This window comes from Oryctolagus cuniculus, chromosome 12 (genome assembly GCF_964237555.1).
Source record: "Oryctolagus cuniculus chromosome 12, mOryCun1.1, whole genome shotgun sequence".
Taxonomy (NCBI): Eukaryota; Metazoa; Chordata; class Mammalia; order Lagomorpha; family Leporidae; genus Oryctolagus; species Oryctolagus cuniculus.
The window spans coordinates 20,079,738-20,097,365 of record NC_091443.1 but is presented as its reverse complement, the minus strand read 5'-3'; the positions used below and the strand labels follow the sequence as shown (position 1 = coordinate 20,097,365).

The 17,628-nt window shown below is 48.7% G+C and overlaps 1 protein-coding gene across 4 annotated transcripts in view; it reads left to right on the top strand.

The window, feature by feature from the left end:
- The window catches only part of TMEM260 (transmembrane protein 260), a 62,147-nt gene extending 45,146 nt beyond the window's left edge, over positions 1–17,001 (top strand). For 3 of the 4 annotated variants that reach the window (XM_070053599.1, XM_051822917.2, XM_008269705.4), the window contains 6 exons: positions 204–375; positions 2,478–2,626; positions 6,692–6,868; positions 8,850–8,903; positions 10,580–10,670; positions 14,325–17,001. In XM_070053599.1, coding sequence (XP_069909700.1) covers positions 204–375; positions 2,478–2,626; positions 6,692–6,868; positions 8,850–8,903; positions 10,580–10,670; positions 14,325–14,579 — 898 coding nt within the window. In that variant the 3' untranslated portion in view covers positions 14,580–17,001. Of the gene's footprint in view, positions 1–203; positions 376–2,477; positions 2,627–6,691; positions 6,869–8,849; positions 8,904–10,579; positions 10,671–14,285 lie in introns of all 4 variants that reach the window. The other variant, XM_051822918.2, reaches the window with a different exon arrangement.
- The last annotated feature ends 627 nt before the right edge of the window (positions 17,002–17,628 follow it).

The following is a 17,628-nucleotide window of genomic DNA, read 5'->3' as shown; positions in this document are numbered from 1 at the left end:
CATACCTTTTTGTTTTTGTTTTTTATCAGATGGTAGCATTCTTTTCAAATATAGGCCTCCTGTTAGAGGATATAAATTAGAATGCTTTGGAACACTGAATGTAGATTGTGTGGTGGGACAGGGATGGCACGGAACATAAGTCTAGTGTTAATTAAAACTGTCAGAGTGTTACTGTTTTAATTTTTTAAATCCTTTTTATTTAGCATTTGTGACCAAAGGACCAACTATGTGATTGATAAATTTGCAAAGAACCTTCTGGCCTCCATGCCTCGTGATGCGATTCTCTTACTGAGAGGGGACCTGCCTGGGAATTCGCTTCGTTACATGCATTACTGTGAGGGCCTCAGGCCAGATCTCTCCTTAGTGGACCAGGAAGTGAGTACATGAAAAACGAGCTTGGAGCAGAGCAGCCACTCGAAAACATGTTGTTGTTGTTGTTTTAACTGTGTTATTTTTTTTTTAGCAGTGAATGGTTCTCATTTTTGTAATCATTGTTAGGTAGGATATATGTCACATTCTTTTATTTATTGTAATAGTGAGTTGCTTCTTTTTCATCGAAACTGAATGCTTCAAGAATTAACATGTTTCATGCTAAGTTCAAATAATATTGTAGGTCTCTAGTTCATATAAAATCCATGAACATGCTTATTATGTTGTAGATTTTTGTTTTCATTTAGTCAGTTCATCCATTCAAATTAAAACTGCCCACTGCTCCAGGGATTACAGTAAATTAAGTTGAATATAAATGATACTATGGATAAGTAAACATTCCACTCAAAATGGAAATAATCACAACTACACAATAGAATTTTTATATAAACTTTGTTAGTCCTATGACAGTATGTTAGGAGGGTACTTAAGAAATTTTCGGGGCTGTTGAAATAATTTTCTGGAACTAAAGAACTAGATTTAGACTGTAGGATTTATTATTTAAATCTTACGTAAAAGGGAACAAATCTATCTCTAGTGTTTTTAGAGCAGTCATCAGGAAAAAGGAAATTCTTAATCTTGAAAGAGTATTATGATTAGTTCAGTTGAGCAAATTATTAGGCACAATACTTATTAATAAACTGCAATGAATTAAAGATTAAGCAGAATTTTTGGAGGAAACTAAACAGATTTGCGAATACTCTATAGGGAAATTTGCACATCACACATATTTTTATGAGCAGTTTGCTTTTATATCATGTGCACAGGTTGACTAATTTGATCTTCAGGCTAGCTTCTGAAAACACTAGGTTATGTGTTGAGAACGTGATATCACCCCATGATTTTAAATACTACTTAGAATGGCAGGACTACGGCTGAGAAGCATGGATTTCAAAGTGAATTAGACCTAAATTCAAGTCCTCATTCTGTCACTTCCTGGATGTGTAACATGGGCCTAAGGATTTTCCCTCTCAGAGCGTCTGTTTGCTTGGAAATAAAATGGAAGTCATTAATATGTAAGTCAGAGTGCTTCTCAGCACAAGAAACAGGACAGCTGAGAGTAGCTTCAGCTATGGAATTTTTATTTAAAGTTGTGTTTATTTAATTTGAAAGTCAGAGTTACAAAGAAGAGAGGGAGAGACAGAGCTCTTCCATCCACTAGTTCACCCTCCGGATGGCCTCAACCACCAAGGCTGGGCCAGGCTGGAGCCAGGAGCCAGGAGCTTCTTCTGGGTCTCCCAGATGGGTGCAGGGTCCCAAGGACTTGGGCCATCTTCCACTGCTTTCCCAGACACATCAGCAGGGAGCTGGACTGGAAGTGGAGCAGCCAGGACTCGAACAAGTGCTCACATGGATGCTGGTGTCACAGGCAAGGGCTTTACCTGCTACGCCACACACTGGCCCCCAACAATGGAATTTTTCTCATATAACCAGTAGTCTGGAAATGAGAGATTTTAGGATTGATCCACAGTACTTCAATGAAGTCAGTGTTCAGGACAGCTTTGTCCGGCTCCTCTTGACGTGGTGCTCACAATCACAAGATGAATGCCCGGTTCCAAACATCACATCCTAAGGCAGAACAAGGTGCTTCTTCTGGAATTTCTCTTTGTCTCTCTGTCTCTCCCTCTCCATCTCTCCCTCCCTCCCTCCCTCCCTCCCTCCATGTCCCTCATAATATGTGCCCCTGGGGCCCCAGCAGGCCTCTCCTCGGGCGCCACTGGAGTGGTGCTTACGCTGGCCGTGAAAGCTGAGTATGTGTCGTCCAGGTGCTGGATGGAGGACGCCCTTCTGGGTAGTGAGATGCATGGAGGTGATGTGAAGCCAGGTGCTGATGTGACTGGCAATGGACATTTCTTAAGACAATAGAAACAAAGTTGAGGTCATTCAAAGAATAGCCAGGCACACACACCTCAACTGTGCTTATGGTTTTCGGCTGTGTGTGTGCTGAGTGAGCGTCTTCAGATCCTAGAACCTTTGCATTGCATTTGATGCACTTGATTGTTTTCAGAACTCTATTAAACTATGCCGCCCCCTGCGATTTTTGGCAGATGATGACTTACGAGTGGTATTTACCCAAGATGGCAGAGCACTTGCCAGGTGTCCGCTTTCCTGGGAACCGGTGGAATCCTGTGGAAGGAATGTTGCCTAATGGAATGGTCACATTTAATCTTTATCATTTTCTCGAAATAAACAAACAGTAAGCATTCTTTTCATATAATAGCTTTTCTAAACTCTTAAGCTTTTCTAAAATTGTTTCTGTAGCAGCTGTGCCTCATCGAAAAGACCAATTTTCTACACCTATTTCCCTGTCACCAGTGAGATTATCTTTGTAATTAAATTGAATATCTGTGCATAAATGAGGCCAGGCAGAAATAAATGTTATTGTTCTGGGTAAAGGAAAAAATAGACAGATTAGCAAGAACAGCAAATAAGATCTTAGTACAATTCAGAGAAATTGGAGATGTGCCTGCCTACTTGAAATCATTGCAGGTGGATCGCAAGCAATTATAGTTTCCCCCTGATCAGCACCATGGCCTCCTTTTAAGTGTAAAGCAAATGTTTTCAGGAATAATCACTATATAAAAATAGCTTAAGGATTTTTTTTTAGAAAGGATAAGATTTTTATAAATAAGAAAAACACCTACAGTTTATGCTGGCTGAGATACAAATATGAGAATTGTGAATTTTGTACTTGAGATCCTAAATTATTCCAAGTTAAGGCCAAGAATAAGTACCTTCAGTGGTCTAGTGTTGAATGTTTCTTTGTCCGTGAAATGGTTGGGATTGTCCAGACCTTGCAGAAGAAAATTTTACTTCATAGTTTCTTTATTCTTAAAAAAAGGACTTCGGAAAGTCTTTATAAATCTTCCCCCTTGCTGAGGACATAGTGATGCAGTAGTCCTGGTGTTGAGAGCCTGTGTTTACCGTGGCCCATGGAATAATGTAAAGGTGACGGGTAGAAATATGCTGTAAGAGTGACATTTAATTAGTCTATTCTGGAATAAAATATTAGGAACCTTAACCTACACACATTGGCATTCTTGTGAATTTTATTTAATTAGGTCCTCCAAATATTTTTTGAATGTCTGCTACATTACAGCTGAATTAGGCCCTAGAAATAAAAGATGAATGAGATTCAGCTCCAGATTAAGGAAGACCACAAGGCAGTGGATACGCGCATAGCTCCGACCAAGTAACCACAGTGAGATGAGATCAGTTCAGTACTGTGGCGCCTTGTAAGGAGCCAGGCAAAGACTCCATGCATCTACTGAGTGCCTGAGTGGCAGTGTCAGCCGAGTGTTCTGGGCACCTGGATGAGGAATCCATTAGCACTGCCTGAGAGCATTTCTTTTTTCTTTTTTTCTTTTTTCTTTTTTTTTTTTTTTTGACAGGCAGAGTGGACAGTGAGAGAGAGAGACAGAGAGAAAGGTCTTCCTTTGCCGTTGGTTCATCCTCCAATGGCTGCTGCGGCCAGCAGGCTGCAGCCGGCGCACCGCGCTGATCCGATGGCAGGAGCCAGGTGCTTATCCTGGTCTCCCATGGGGTGCAGGGCCCAAGCACCTGGGCCATCCTCCACTGCACTCCCTGGCCATAGCAGAGAGCTGGCCTGGAAGAGGGGCAACCGGGATAGAATCTGGCGCCCCGACTGGGATTAGAACCCGGGGTGCCGGCGCCGCAAGGCAGAGGATTAGCCTAGTGAGCCGCGGCGCCGGCTGAGAGCATTTCTTTAGCTTGTGTTTCAGAAGGTGGATGGCTGATGTGTTCCACGATCAATATTAGGGAAATACTGTGTGTTCGCTGGGAAACTCCACAGATACTGCGGGAAAGTGTGAAGACCATCAGTGTCATCTGTCTCCAGGACATCCACCATTAACGTGCTGATAGGCTTTGTTGGATTCCGTTCATTTGTAACATGAGTTATTGTTATGATTTATACGTACACACGCATGTGTTTATACACGTGCTGCATTTTAGGTCGCTGGGCTATCTTGTTTTCTGACCAGTTTTTTTCCACTGAATATCACATCATGAGCATTCACCATGTAAACAATAAAATGATGTCATCACTATTATTTTGGGGCTGTTGTAATACTCATGAAATACATAATAATTGAATGAACATTCTATGTTTTTGGAAACTTTTGTTTCTGGACAATTGCTGTTGTAATAGAACAGGGTGATGAGCACTATGGCCTACAAAACATTTTTGACCAGCAAAGATCTCAGCATAAATATTGGTTTTTGGTGTTAGTTTTTAAGATAGGCTTTTTTAAATTTTAAGAAGTAGTATGTGTCCACTATAAAATAAGGAATCTTTTTTTAAAAAGATTTTATTGGGGCTGGCACTGTGGTGTAGCAGATAAAGCTGCCACCTGCAGTGCCAGCGTCCCATATGGGTGCCGGTTTGAGACCGGCTGCTCCACTTCTGATCCAACTCTCTTCTATGGCCCAGGAAAGCAGTGGAAGATGGCCGAAGTTCTTGGGCCCCTGCACCTGCGTGGGAGACCCAGAGGAAGCTCCTGGCTCCTGGCTTCGGATCAGTACAGCTCCAGCCATTGTGGCCAATTGGGAAATGAACCGACGGATAGAAGACCTCTCTCTCTCTCTCTCTCTCTCTGCCTCTCCTTCTCTCTCTGTGTAACTCTCACAAATAAATCTTGAAAATTAAAAAAATAAAAAGATTTCATTTACTTACTGATTTTAAAAGCAGAATTACAGAAAGGGAGCGACAGAGAGAGAGAGAGAGATCTTCCATCTGCTGGCTGGGCCAAGCCAAAGCCAGGAGCATGGAACTCCATCCAGGTCTCCCATATGGGTGGCAGGGACCCAAGCACTTGAGCCATCATCTGCTGCACCCCAGGATGCATTAGCAGGAACTCAGACTGGCACCCATATAAGATGCTGTCATCCCAAGGAGTAGCTTAACCTGCTGGGCCATAGCACCTGCCCTTCAGTTACCATTTTTTCTGAACCAAGCTTCCTTAAACTATTTCTACTAATAATTTTTTAGTATTTGAAGGTCCTATGAATTATTCTAATCTAATTAATTTTATTCAGAAGATATGAAAAGACTTAAAAAATGTGGAAAATAGAATTAAAAGAATCAGTTTATTTTGGTTCTAAAAATGTTTGAAAGCCATGCATAGTTTTTTCATTGTTCACATTTTCCATGAATTTTTTTCTTTTTCACTTTTTTTTAAGATTTACTTTATTTATTTGAAAGGTACAGTTACTGAAATAGAGAGAAAGGTCTTCCATCCGCTGGGTCACCCCCCAGATGGCTACATCAGCCAGGGCTCAGCAGGGATGGAGCCAGGAGCCAGGAGCCAGGAGCTTCTTCCGGGTCTCTCACATAGGTGCAGGGGCCCAAGCACTTGGTTCATCCTCCGCTGCTTTCCCAGGCACACGAGCAGGGATCTTGATCTGAAGTGGAGCAGCGGGACTGCTGTGGGACCTCTGGCCTCACAGGCAGCGGCTTAACCTGCTGCACCACAGCCCTGACGTCTCCATGAGCTTTTTGAAGACCTCTTGTGTACGTGGATTTCAAAGTGTTTGCACCAAGTTAGGCTTCTTTAATTACGCTTTCCACAAACCTGCAAGTACCCCTGTGTGTTAATATATGAGACATAACCGCAGCAGTTTTTTATGACATTTGTCACTAAGTGATTTCTTGTAACATGGGGAATTTTTATTTTTTTTAAAGATTTATTTATTTATTTGAAAGTCAGTCACACAGAGAAGGAGAGGCAGAGAGAGAGAGGGGTCTTCCATTCCACTGTTTCACTTCCTAGTTGGCCGCAACGGCTGGAGCTGAGCTGATCCGAAGCCAGGAGCCAGGAGCTTCCTCCAGGTCTCCCACACAGGTGCAGGGGCCTAAGGACTTGAGCCATCTACTGCTTTCCCAGGCCACAGCAGAGAGCTGGATCAGAAGTGGAGCAGCCGGGACTTGAACTGGCGCCCGTATGGGATCCCAGCACTGCAGGCGACAGTTTTACCTGCTACGCTACAGTGCCGGCCACAGTAGGGTTTTTTCCATCTAAGTGTGTTTGCTTCCCTTCAACCCCTAAAAACAACCTTTTTCTTTTAAGATAAATTTCACGTAGTTTATTATAGAAATATTTAAATAAACCAGAATGTTTGCAGATGGCTTAATGGTCACCAAGATTTGAGTAAAAAAAAAATTGACCTTTCATGAATTATATCTTTAACAATTAGAACTTTCAGCTAAAAAATACATCCTTTGTTTTTCTGTTTCCAATAGAAAAGAAACGTTTGTCTGCATAGGAATTCATGAAGGTGACCCAACCTGGAAGAAGAAGTATTCCCTTTGGCCGTGGGGGTCCTGCGACAAATTAGTCCCTTCAGATATTGTGTTCAACCCAGAGGAATGGATCAAACTCACGCGGAATCTCTACAACTGGACGGAAGAATACGGGCGGTACGAACAGCCGTTGTATTTTTAAGCGGTCACAGTAACAGTGGTGTGTGCCTAAAGAAAGCACGCCATTGTGAGATGCCTCTTGATCTTGCTGTGTTTTTCATTAATTAATATTGTTATTTGCTGCCCACAGAGTATCATACAGCAGGTGCAGAAAGAGCGTGTCTTCCTTGTCCTCCTGCTTACAGAACAGCAGGCCATGGAGGGACAGGAGGCTGTGGATGGGTGGGTCCCCAGTGCTTAAGATGGGGTGGGGGGCATCTTCCACTTCTTGGCCTTTTAGTGCTCTCCCACCCACTGGCCTGTGTCTCATGACCCTGACCATAGATGGACAAGATTCATCAACTGCACTTGAGCTTTGACAGGCACTCTGTTCCACGGGCATAGGCCTGTCAGATTTTCTCCAGGAATGGCGGGTACCTTCTCTACAGGGAAGAATGAGATCTTATAACTCTTAAAAACTACTTATGTATTTGTTTTATTAGTTTATTTATTTATTTAGAAAGGCAGATGGTAGGAGAGAAAGTTCTTCCATCTTCTGGTTCACTCCCCAAACAGCTGCAACAGCCGGGGCTGGGCCAGGAGCCAGGAGCTTCTTCCAGGTCTCCCACGTGGGTGGCAGGGGCCCAAGCACTTGGGCCATCTTCCGCTGCCTTCCCAAGTGCATTAGCAGGGAGCTGGATTGGAAGCAGAGCAGCCAGGACTTGAACCTGCATTTGGCGTCAACCTGACTATGTTGTTTGGGGCATTATTAGTCTTCCTTCAAGTACCTCTTCAAAGAATTCACTCCCTCCCATATGGAAAATGAGTCACCATCTAAAGAAATTGCCCTCATTACCGATTTTTTAAATTATGAATCACTTAAAGATTATTTGACAACAGCAGGTGAGGCCGCCTAAGCAAGTGTCGTGTAGGTTTCTGAGCCTGTGTGAGCAAGTGGGCCTCATTGCTGTGTGGCAGCCAGGGGTAGGTTCCCAGGTCTACACATGGCACCCTGTGACCGTCAGCCCAGGGAACAGCATAGGCGTCAGACAGCTGGCAGTGCCACACACACGCAGCATTGTTCAGTGTCTTTATTCTGTAAAAATGGACGTAGAAGAGCAATTTCCGGTTATGAGAAGGAGCCATCAGCACGTGGCGTGGCCCGTGTTTGAGCAGTATGCTGGCTGCGGCTGGGTGATACAGCTCCAGGCTCATCTGCTTGCCTTGCAGCGCTTTCACTCCAAGCTGTGTCCGTAGAGTGGCCCACGCCCCGCTTCTGCACTGTTGCCGTCTGATGGCTCTTCGGGGCGGCTGGCTCCCCAGGTGCCTGCAGCCTCTTCCCCTTGACTCTGCCTTTGCTCCCTTGAGGCATTTGGGGCTCATTACTTTTTTTTATTTTTTTATTTTTATTTATTTTTATTTTTATTTATTTAATTTTTTTTTGACAGACAGAGTGGACAGTGAGAGAGAGAGACAGAGAGAAAGGTCTTCCTTTGCCGTTGGTTCACCCTCCAATGGCCGCCGCGGCCGGCGCGCTGCGGCCGGCGCACCGCGCTGATCCGATGGCAGGAGCCAGGAGCCAGGTGCTTTTCCTGGGCTCCCATGGGGTGCAGGGCCCAAGCACCTGGGCCATCCTCCACTGCACTCCCTGGCCACAGCAGAGAGCTGGCCTGGAAGAGGGGCAACCGGGACAGAATCCGGCGCCCCGACCGGGACTAGAACCCTGTGTGCCGGCGCTGCTAGGCGGAGGATTAGCCTAGTGAGCCGCGGCGCCGGCCAAGGGGCTCATTACTGAGACCAAGGGCACAAATGTCCCAAGCCCCCAAATTCCTTAGAACTGAAACTTTTGGGGAGAATAAGCGTACCAGTTTGGTCACTGTTAGCACTTCAAGACCCAGCCCCTTTTGTTGGCCTTGTCAGATCACAAAACTGATTCTTAACGTGTCCGTAACAACCAGCACAGCTGACGGCAGATGTTCCTGTTGTCTTGGAACTGCAGGTTTGCTGCGTCTTCGTGGGAGTCTGTGGCCAATGAAGAGATGTGGCAAGCCAGGTGACTAGTTTGCTTGTTTGTGTTTGCAGTCTGATTTTAACAGGCCGGAGAAGGTAGACTGTGGCACTGCTCATACTGGGAGCAGAGGTGAGGGGTGACCATCAATGCAACATTCATGAGCAGTTGTTATGGGTGAATCATCATCCTCATCTATGATCAAATCACCTCATTTCCACCTCAAAAAGAGCTGTGAAGAGGTTACTGTTGCCTGCACTTGTTTGAAACTGGCCGGAAGTGCCAGGTTCCTTGTCTGCAGTGACGGGCTGCAGGGCTCCCATCACCCCCTCGCTGCTGGCCTTTCCTGCCCTGACCAGACGAGAGTGAGTCTCGGGCTGAGCTCAGGTGGGTGATTACTGCCCTGCCTCCATTTGTAACAGGCCACGTTTCCAACACTGACAGCAGTGCCCCGGCCCTGTCGTGGGCATGTGACTGTAACCCAGTTCCTCGGATGGGGCAGACAGACATGTGAAACAGAGCGGAAGGTTAGTGTGGTTGCGTCTACACTGTCCTCCTGTTCATAGAGCAGGGCCACGCTGTGCTGGGTGTAAGGTTTCACAGTGACACCCTGGCTTCTTTGGGTTGTTGTCATTATTTTAAAATAATTGAGATGGCTAGCATTAACACATTGTAACCTAAATATTAACATTGAGCCCTAAAAAGTACAGAGAGGGTCACTTTGTACCTTCAGTGAAAATGTGCCTGCGCCCCCTCAGTGCCGGGGACTGTGCGCCAAGCATTAAGCTGTGCTACAAAAGACTTACGTAAGTTTAAAGGGATTTTGAAGAAATTGTCAAGAAATACAACTGCAAAATAAGATTACAAAAAAATCAATACTTTTGGGCAATTGTGTTTTCAATAAAAAAAATGAGTTTTTTATTTATAGGTCTAGTTACAGGGACAAATATTTGCTTCAAAGAGCTGATCCAAGGTGTGTGAGAGTACTTCCAGGAGTTCACGGAAAATGGAATTAAATGATGCTTATCCTGGTGCAGGAAATTTTGAAAATTCAGGCACAGTTTGTTCAAAATATTCAATTTCCATGGAGTTTTCTTAGACCCCCCCCATGTGCTTGGCTTTCAATATCTTTTGCACCAGAATAAACCCCCCTTTCCAGTTCTGTCTTTGCATGGGCTTTTTGAGTCACCCTCGTACCGTGCATCTGTGCAGTTTTTGCTGTGATCAGACACGGGAGAGCTGGGAAGGAAGACGCGAGAGACGCAGCAGGCCGTTACTGGGGCGGGCATGGATGGACAGCCGGGACAAGCGCGTGCGGTCAGAGAGCCTGGCCCCTGTAAGAACTGGCCACACGTGACACGAGCCACCGTGGTGGGCGCCTTCAGGGCTGTGCTGAGAAACCCCGCCAGTCTCCCCTCCCTGGCTACTCCCGCATCACAGCAGCGTGCTTGGGGAGGAAGACTGGCCTAGGAGAGTGCTGGAAACGCAGGCTCTTCTCCGGGTGCCACTCAGTCAGTGTGACTGCAGGGTCTCGCTGAGGGCGGCAGGTGGCCTTGCTGTTGGTTCAGAGTGAACATGTGTGGATCCGAGAGCCTTTGAGGTAGTGCAGTGCAGGGCTTTGAACGGTGCAGGCCCATGGGGGCGCCTGGGAGAGGTAGCCCTGCATGTGCATTTGTGGTTCCAATGTCAGTGACGGCTCCCCGCCCCCTTCCACTCCGCAGGATGAAAACGCCGTTCTTCATCTTCGACCTGGCCGAAAGTGCTAACCTGCCTGCAGACGTGAAAGCCCGACTCTACACTCACGCCTACAACGTACGCAGACTGACGCGGGAGATAGGTTTGGGGGAGAGCGCGCCTGTCAGTCACACAATCATTAGAGCTCTTGCTCTTGCGTCTCCCGCTTACCTGGGCCATTATGAAGCAGCCTCAGAGGCAAGCGCTCAGCAGTATCACGGTGTCTGAAGGGCACGACCGTGGTCCCCTCCCAAAGATGCCTGTGTCCTAATCCCCAGAACCCAGGGGCGTGCTGCCTGGCATGGCCAGGGCGCTGCGCAGACGTCATCAAGTGACAGCTCTGGGGATGGGCGAGGTCCTGGGTCATCCAGAGGGACACAGCGCAATCACGAGGTTTCTTGTAAGGGAGGCAGAGGCAGGGAAGGGACTGAAGACACCGCACTGCTGGCCCTCAGGACGGGGGAAGGGGCCAGGAGCTAAGGAGTGCAGGCGGAAGCCCATTCTCCCTGGGGCCAATCTGGGGGCTCTCGCCAGCCTAGGTGCAGGAGAATGCCTTGTGTTCGAGGGCACTGTGTCTCTGGTGGTTTCCGGCAGTGCAGCAGCATCAGGACACGAATAGCTCACCTGCTGTGCAAAAGCCGGTCCTGGTCCCGGGCCGGGGCTGGGAGAGAGTCCCTGAGTAAAGACAGAGGGTCGCAGAGAGTGACCGTGGCCCCTGGGAGCCGAATGGACCTGCAGGAGATGAGGCCCGCGGGAGCACAAGCGTAAGCAAGCTCTGGCTGCCCACGCTTGCGGCGCCGCAGAGCTGGTCTCGGAGTCAGCTCTCTGGGAAACAGCCCAGGCCTCGGGATCTCTGGATCTGCGCAGCCAGGGCCTTGGGGGCCCAGTGGATTCAAATAGCTTGGTGCCCAGGCCGTCTGACCAGCGGCCCACGGTTCAGATATGCATTCACAGAGCGTTCCTCAGGCACCTAGTCCTTTCCAAGTCTGCACTGGGGGCCGTCAGGCCTCGCCCTGTTCCTGAAAGGTGTCAGGCTAGCGAGGTCAAGTCCCCCTCCCAGGCCGGTCTCGGAAGTGCCTGAGAGGCCTGAAGAGGTGCTGCGGGTCAGAGAGCTGGACAAGGGCAAGCTATGGGGGAAGGGGTGCGGGGCAGTGGGCGATGCACTGGGGCTCCTCTCGAACAGAAGGAGCTGGCCAGAGCCCTGGGGCAGGGGCAGTGACGGGGGCAGGGAGCCCACCAGGAGGAAGCCACAGGCACTAGGGCAGAGCCCAGCGAGGTGACCCTCTCAGGGAGGCAGCACCCTGGCTGGCTGGCAGGAGGCCCTGGGCCACGCCCACTCTGCCATTCCTTGTAAACGCCCAGCCACCTCACCTTTCCAGCTCTTGACTTTTTTTCCTTCAAAATGTGGACTGTGACCTTCCCACAGTTCTCACGGCCCGCTCCCATCAGATCCGTCCATCTCTAATACCCTATGGTTCTATGGAAAGTAGGCGGGACTTCCTGGGGAGAAGCCTGAGGCTTAACAATGACTCCAGCTTCTCATCAGTGACCCCACCCATGGTCAGTCTTCCCTACTGAAGCCAGCTCATGGCTTGTGTCCCTGGGGGCCAGCAGGCTGCCTTCACATACATCCTCGGGAGTGGGACAGTGTTTATGGGAGAAGTGAGGCCAGTTACCTGGCGGGTCAACATGAATCCGCCTCCAGCACTGGTTCTGCAGGAAAGTTTTTGTTAGGCAGAGAGGGTGGTTTTGTAACTGCCCACGATACCCTGCTTTGTAGTTTATACGGAACGTTCAGTTCAGGTGTGGTGGGGGAACAGGGAGGAGCCAGGTCCATAGGAATAAGTTGCATAAATCGGCGGTCTCCCCTAATCCACAGAAGACAGCCCACTGAGACTAATGTCCCAGTCACACACAGGAGGAGCCGTGACTGCACACAATGAGCGAAGGGACTGGCGGCTTCGGTTTCGGCACATGCAGGAGGCCGTCCCAAGCGGTTGAGACAAGGGAGGTGTGCTGGTCCCGCATGGCTGGGGGGCTAGGGGAGTCTGAGCGAGCCGTGGGGAGCGCCCCTCACAGTGCCCAGGCCCCTCTTCTGAAAGCCCAGCGGTTCCTAGAGCCCACTCTGCGCTGGGCGGCCTGTCCTGCACGTCCCTCACTCCTCCGTGGAGGAAGGCTTGGGATGAGCAGCTGATAGAGAAAGGAGCAGAGAGCAGCAGGGTGGAGACGCTTGGAGTGCTTCACACCAGACGAGTAAGCGGCTAGCAGGCCGGCTGAGGGGCGTCGCCGGGCCGTGTGGGCACTGTCTCCTAGGTTAGAAGAAGAAAGGAAGGCTGCTCAAGACTGGGGGTTCTCCTACACCGAAGCCACCACGCAGGGACTGTGGAACTTCCCACAGGCGCGCTGCTTTAAAACAGTCCCACGTGTGTCTGCTGTGGAGCTGGAGTTGCGGACCTAGGAGCCTGGGTCCCTGCGGGCAACACCACGTTGTCAGTGCCAGGCTCACTCGGCATCACCAGCTCCCGGAGCAGTCCGCTTCCTGCTGCGTGCCCCAGGAGCCTGCCAGGAAGCCCTGGGCACCAGCCCCACCTCGGCCATCTCTGAGAAGGCAGTGGAAAGGCCAGATAAGCGAGTGTGCTGTCCCACTCTGCGGATTCACTCCTGCCACTCTGTCCGTTCACATTTTGATATGCTTCCTCTGGAAAATTAAGTATCCAAAATTCTAGCTCTATCCAATTAATGCCATCTCTGGATGTTGAGAAACAAAATCCTGCTTCCCGTGGGCACCGCTGTAACTGTCAGGATTGTAAATTGCAGGCTACTGGGAGGATTTTTTTTTTTTTTTGAGATTGATTTATTTATTTGAAAGTCAGTTACACAGAGAGAGGAGAGGCAGAGAGAGAGAGAGAGACAGGTCTTCCATCCAATGGTTCACTTCCCAGTTGGCCGCAATGGCCAGAGCTGCACTGATCCGGAGCCAGGAGCCTCTTCTGGGTCTCCCACGCGGGTACAGGGGCCCAAGGACTTGGGCCATCTTCCACTGCTTTCCCAGGCCATAGCAGAGAGCTGGATCAGAAGAGGATCAGCCAGGACTATAACCGGTGCCCATATGGGATGCTGGCGCTTCAGGCCAAGGCATTAACTCACTGTGCCACGGTGCTGGCCCCCAGGAGGATTTTAAATACCCCTCTTCCAGCGTGTCTCCAAAATGCCAGTACGCCCGACCTACGGGACCATTGTCATTGGTGGTGTTTTTGACGCACAGTGGAACTTACGTAAATAATGTGGGGGCAACATGTCCGTTCCTTCAAGTTCTTTTTCCACGCAGTCTCCCAAAGAAAGCTGTTTCCCCTCCAGCAGCTGAGTTTAGAGTTCAGCCCCCTGCCTGTGGAGTAATAGGTTTCCGGGAAGGAGACCCGAATCCCTCTCCCAGCTCCTCTTGGGGGAGAGCACCTCGTCCTGCGCAGCGTGTCCCGAGGCCCCCTCGCCAGCGCAGGCCGCGGAAGCGGTTTGCGGGGAAGCTGCTTGCCTCCTGCCACTGGCCTAGGTACGGCGACGGTCCCGCATGTCTGCATGGCCTGCCTGGCAACGCTGAGGTTTCTACTGTAGGCTTCTCTGTGTTGTTTTTTCTTCTTCTTTTTTTCTCTTGTGTTATTAGTTCCTCTGTGTTTTCTGGTTTTCTATTAAAAAAAGGGCTAACGCCGGCACACCGACATCTGTGCTGTCTTGCAGCTGTACAAGGAGCTCGTGTACTCACAGAAGGCACACCCAGTGAACTGGCACAAGAACTACGCCCTCGCCTGCGAGCGCCAGCTGCGCCTGGCGGGGCGGGACGCAGACCCCGAAGCTCTGCTGTCTGAAACCATCAGGCACTTCCACCTGTATGCCCAGAAAGCGCGGGATGACCCGCAGCGAGCCGACATTTTAGGTGCTCTGAAGCACCTACGCAAAGAACTGCGAAGTCTGAGAAATAGGAAAACTGCCTGAGACAGCAGAATTATGAAAATCCTGGCCAGTGCTCAGCATCCGGAATTCTGGAGTCCGGAACTCTCCTGCCAAGCTGAGAAACTGTACATCAGAAAATCAAACACCGAGTCGTCCCCCAGACCAAATAACGTGGTACAGGCAGTGCTGTTTATCGGGGGTGTCTCATGACAGATGTACTGTGTATGCAAAATTCTGGTTACCCCACCTTACCAAGTGAGCATTTCAGTAGAAGCTTCCGGAAAATCTTCCTGCTTCCACAGTCCTTCCTTCACCCAGTGATGGTGCTTGTGAGATTCGGGAAAGGAACAAATGCTCGGCGTCCGCCCAAGATCCCACCTGTGCCTCCTGTCACGGCCTTGCTCATTGGTGGTGGTTTTAGAGGAGAAATTCTGAAAGCTGCGAGTGCAAGACCAAAGACATGTTTGGATTCCTGAAAGTGAAATAATTTTTTTTGAGAGAATGAATGTTATGCTTCCAGTTGGAGTACGTTGTTTTAAAAGTAACTGTGGTTGTCACATTATCTCACACCTGAAGCTAAGTACCAAGTGGATGATATTTTGGGAAAAAAAAATAGTTGGGGTTTTATTGTCTTAGCTAGTTCTCTGAAGTCACTGGAAAGAAAAGCTAATTTGCTGTTTGCTGATTTTACTTGCAGAAGCTGATTGGCGAGTAAAAAGATTTTGTATTTAATTCATTTTATATTTATGTTTCACTTCTGTCTGGACTATAGATGTAGGCCTAATAATTAGTAGGCTCCTGCTAGCAAAAATGGGGAAAAAAAAAAGGTGGGGGTGGGGAGGCAGGGATTGGGGGGAATGGGGACATGGTTCAATAAATTCATTTCTGTTACAAACATCTTTTATACATATGACTGAAGAGAACACGGTAAGAAATGCAAATCATAGTTCTTTATTTTATTATGACAGTTAATTAATAGCAACCTGTTTTAATGAATAAAGTCACTCGGAGCCCTTCAGCACTTCCTAAGTAGAGGCCAGAACCGGTGGGGATTCTGTCCCACCCAATTGTGAGGCTCCTAGACTCTAAGCACTGTAGAGGCCCTGTATAGAAATGCTCACTAATGAAGGGGGAGGGCTAGGAGCTTGTCTGCCTTCCGCAAGAAAAGGCCCCTTACCAGGAGCAGTCACAGTTCCGTGGCATTGTGCTAGCAAAAGGGGCTGATCAAAGGTCTCCCGTGGAGCTTGCATGGTTCCCTTTCATACCACGACCATAATTAAAACCACTAATTCTCTTTTAAAATGCTGCAGGATGCCATGTAGGCATCTGTCTGGAGTGTCCTTTGTGATGTCATAAGCTGTTAAGGACCAGTGCCGAGGGCTTTGAGCGAAATGCCAGTCATGAAGGTGCTTCCAGACAAGGGTGCCTCGAGAAGCCTGACAGGGCCTTGACTGCACAATTCGGGCTGAATTTGCCCCTTGTCAGCTGCCAGTAAATAAATCTCAAAGGGGGAAAAGCTGAAGTTTCATTACCTGATCCGGGGGGCTTTGTTGGTTTTGGCATCACACAGGGGAAGCTCTTGCCCCTCCATTCTCTGGATTTGAAGATGTCCATTGGAGCCTGCAGCGCCTGGACAGGGTTCAGAGCGGAACCTTTTGAAGAGTGTCAATAGTGGTAACAGTTCAGCTGTTAGGAAGACAAATAGATGGAGGAGCTCATTAATCCGCTTTTGGCTCTCGGTGCCTTTTGCCCTTTTATCACAGCCTTATTAGGCTTCTACTCATCTTGAACCAGAAAAAAATGAATTGAAGTTGTTGAGGACTAATTGGCAAAGACTTTTAATCATGGGCCAAGAACTTTCACTGACTTGAAAGTAACTTCTCCACAGGGAAGAGCCGAAAACCTGGTTTACCTTAAAACAAAAACCTGTTGGAGTCCAGCGCGGTGTAAAAATTTAAGGAAGCATTGATAAATTGTCTAAGTTTATCCATTTGCAAGAAAGCGTGGTAAGATGATGACTGCATTTTTCTACGAAAACCACAGTAAAATCTAAACATTGCTTCAAAGTGCATCACTTCCTTGGTTCAGAAAAGAGGTGGTGTGCATACAAGAGACGGTCATGTGTGTCGTCGCTGAACGTCCACTCGGTGGTTGAGGAACCTTTTTAACTTCCTAATTTCCTATGTAGTCTTAATAATGACAACAAACGAAGGCGCCTCGTTCAGAATCCCCGCCCTTTAATTTCGTGTCTGATCCACGGAGCTACACACCTGTCTGAATATGTTCTCTACACTGATTATTGTCAAGTGATAGGTAGATTACCCCGTGTTTGTGCAACAAAGACTTTGGGTCCCCCTCTCTTTGAGAAAGCAATAATATGATGGCCCAGAGTAGATGCGGTCATCATCATGTAAATTTAGAAAAGTCAGTAAATGAAAAATAAAATAAATGTAAGTGGTGCTGAGATGGAGGCACGCTGGGCTTCATTCCCAGGGCAGCCCCACTACAGAATCCTTTCCTTTCTGTGTGTGAGGTTGAGCAAGCTGCTCGCTTGTCCTTTCTCCCTCTCCTTGGCACAAACACCGTCAGATCTCACAAGAGGGGTTCCTTTCGTCTCACCTCCCGACGTGGAAGAGGTGAGGTCTCCTGCAGGATTTGGCCGGCATTCTCCTTGCAGGGTCCCTGGAGTCCCACGGGTTGGCAGGATGACAGGAACCCCACTAGGCTAACTTCTGCCAGGACTTTGGCCTGAGGAGCAAGTGGAAGCCAGCAGAACTGTCTGCCTCTCCGCACGCTGCTGTGTCCCGCTGCCCTGGCAGGAGGGCGAGGGGAGAGCGGGCGGCGGCTCGCGTCACCTGACAAATGCGGGCGCACGTCCCTTCCCTCCGATGGGACTGTGCGTGGGTCTCCAAGTTGACTTCCTCTTTCTCCACCCCTCCCTCTCCCTCGCCCCTCTCCCCTCTCCCCTCCTTCTCCCCCCTCTCCCTCTCCCCTCTCCCCTCTCCCCTCCCTCCCTCCCTCTCTCCCTCCTTCTGTCTCTCTCCCTCCCTCCCTCTCTTTCCTTCCATCCTTTTTTAAGTTTTGCTGTGTT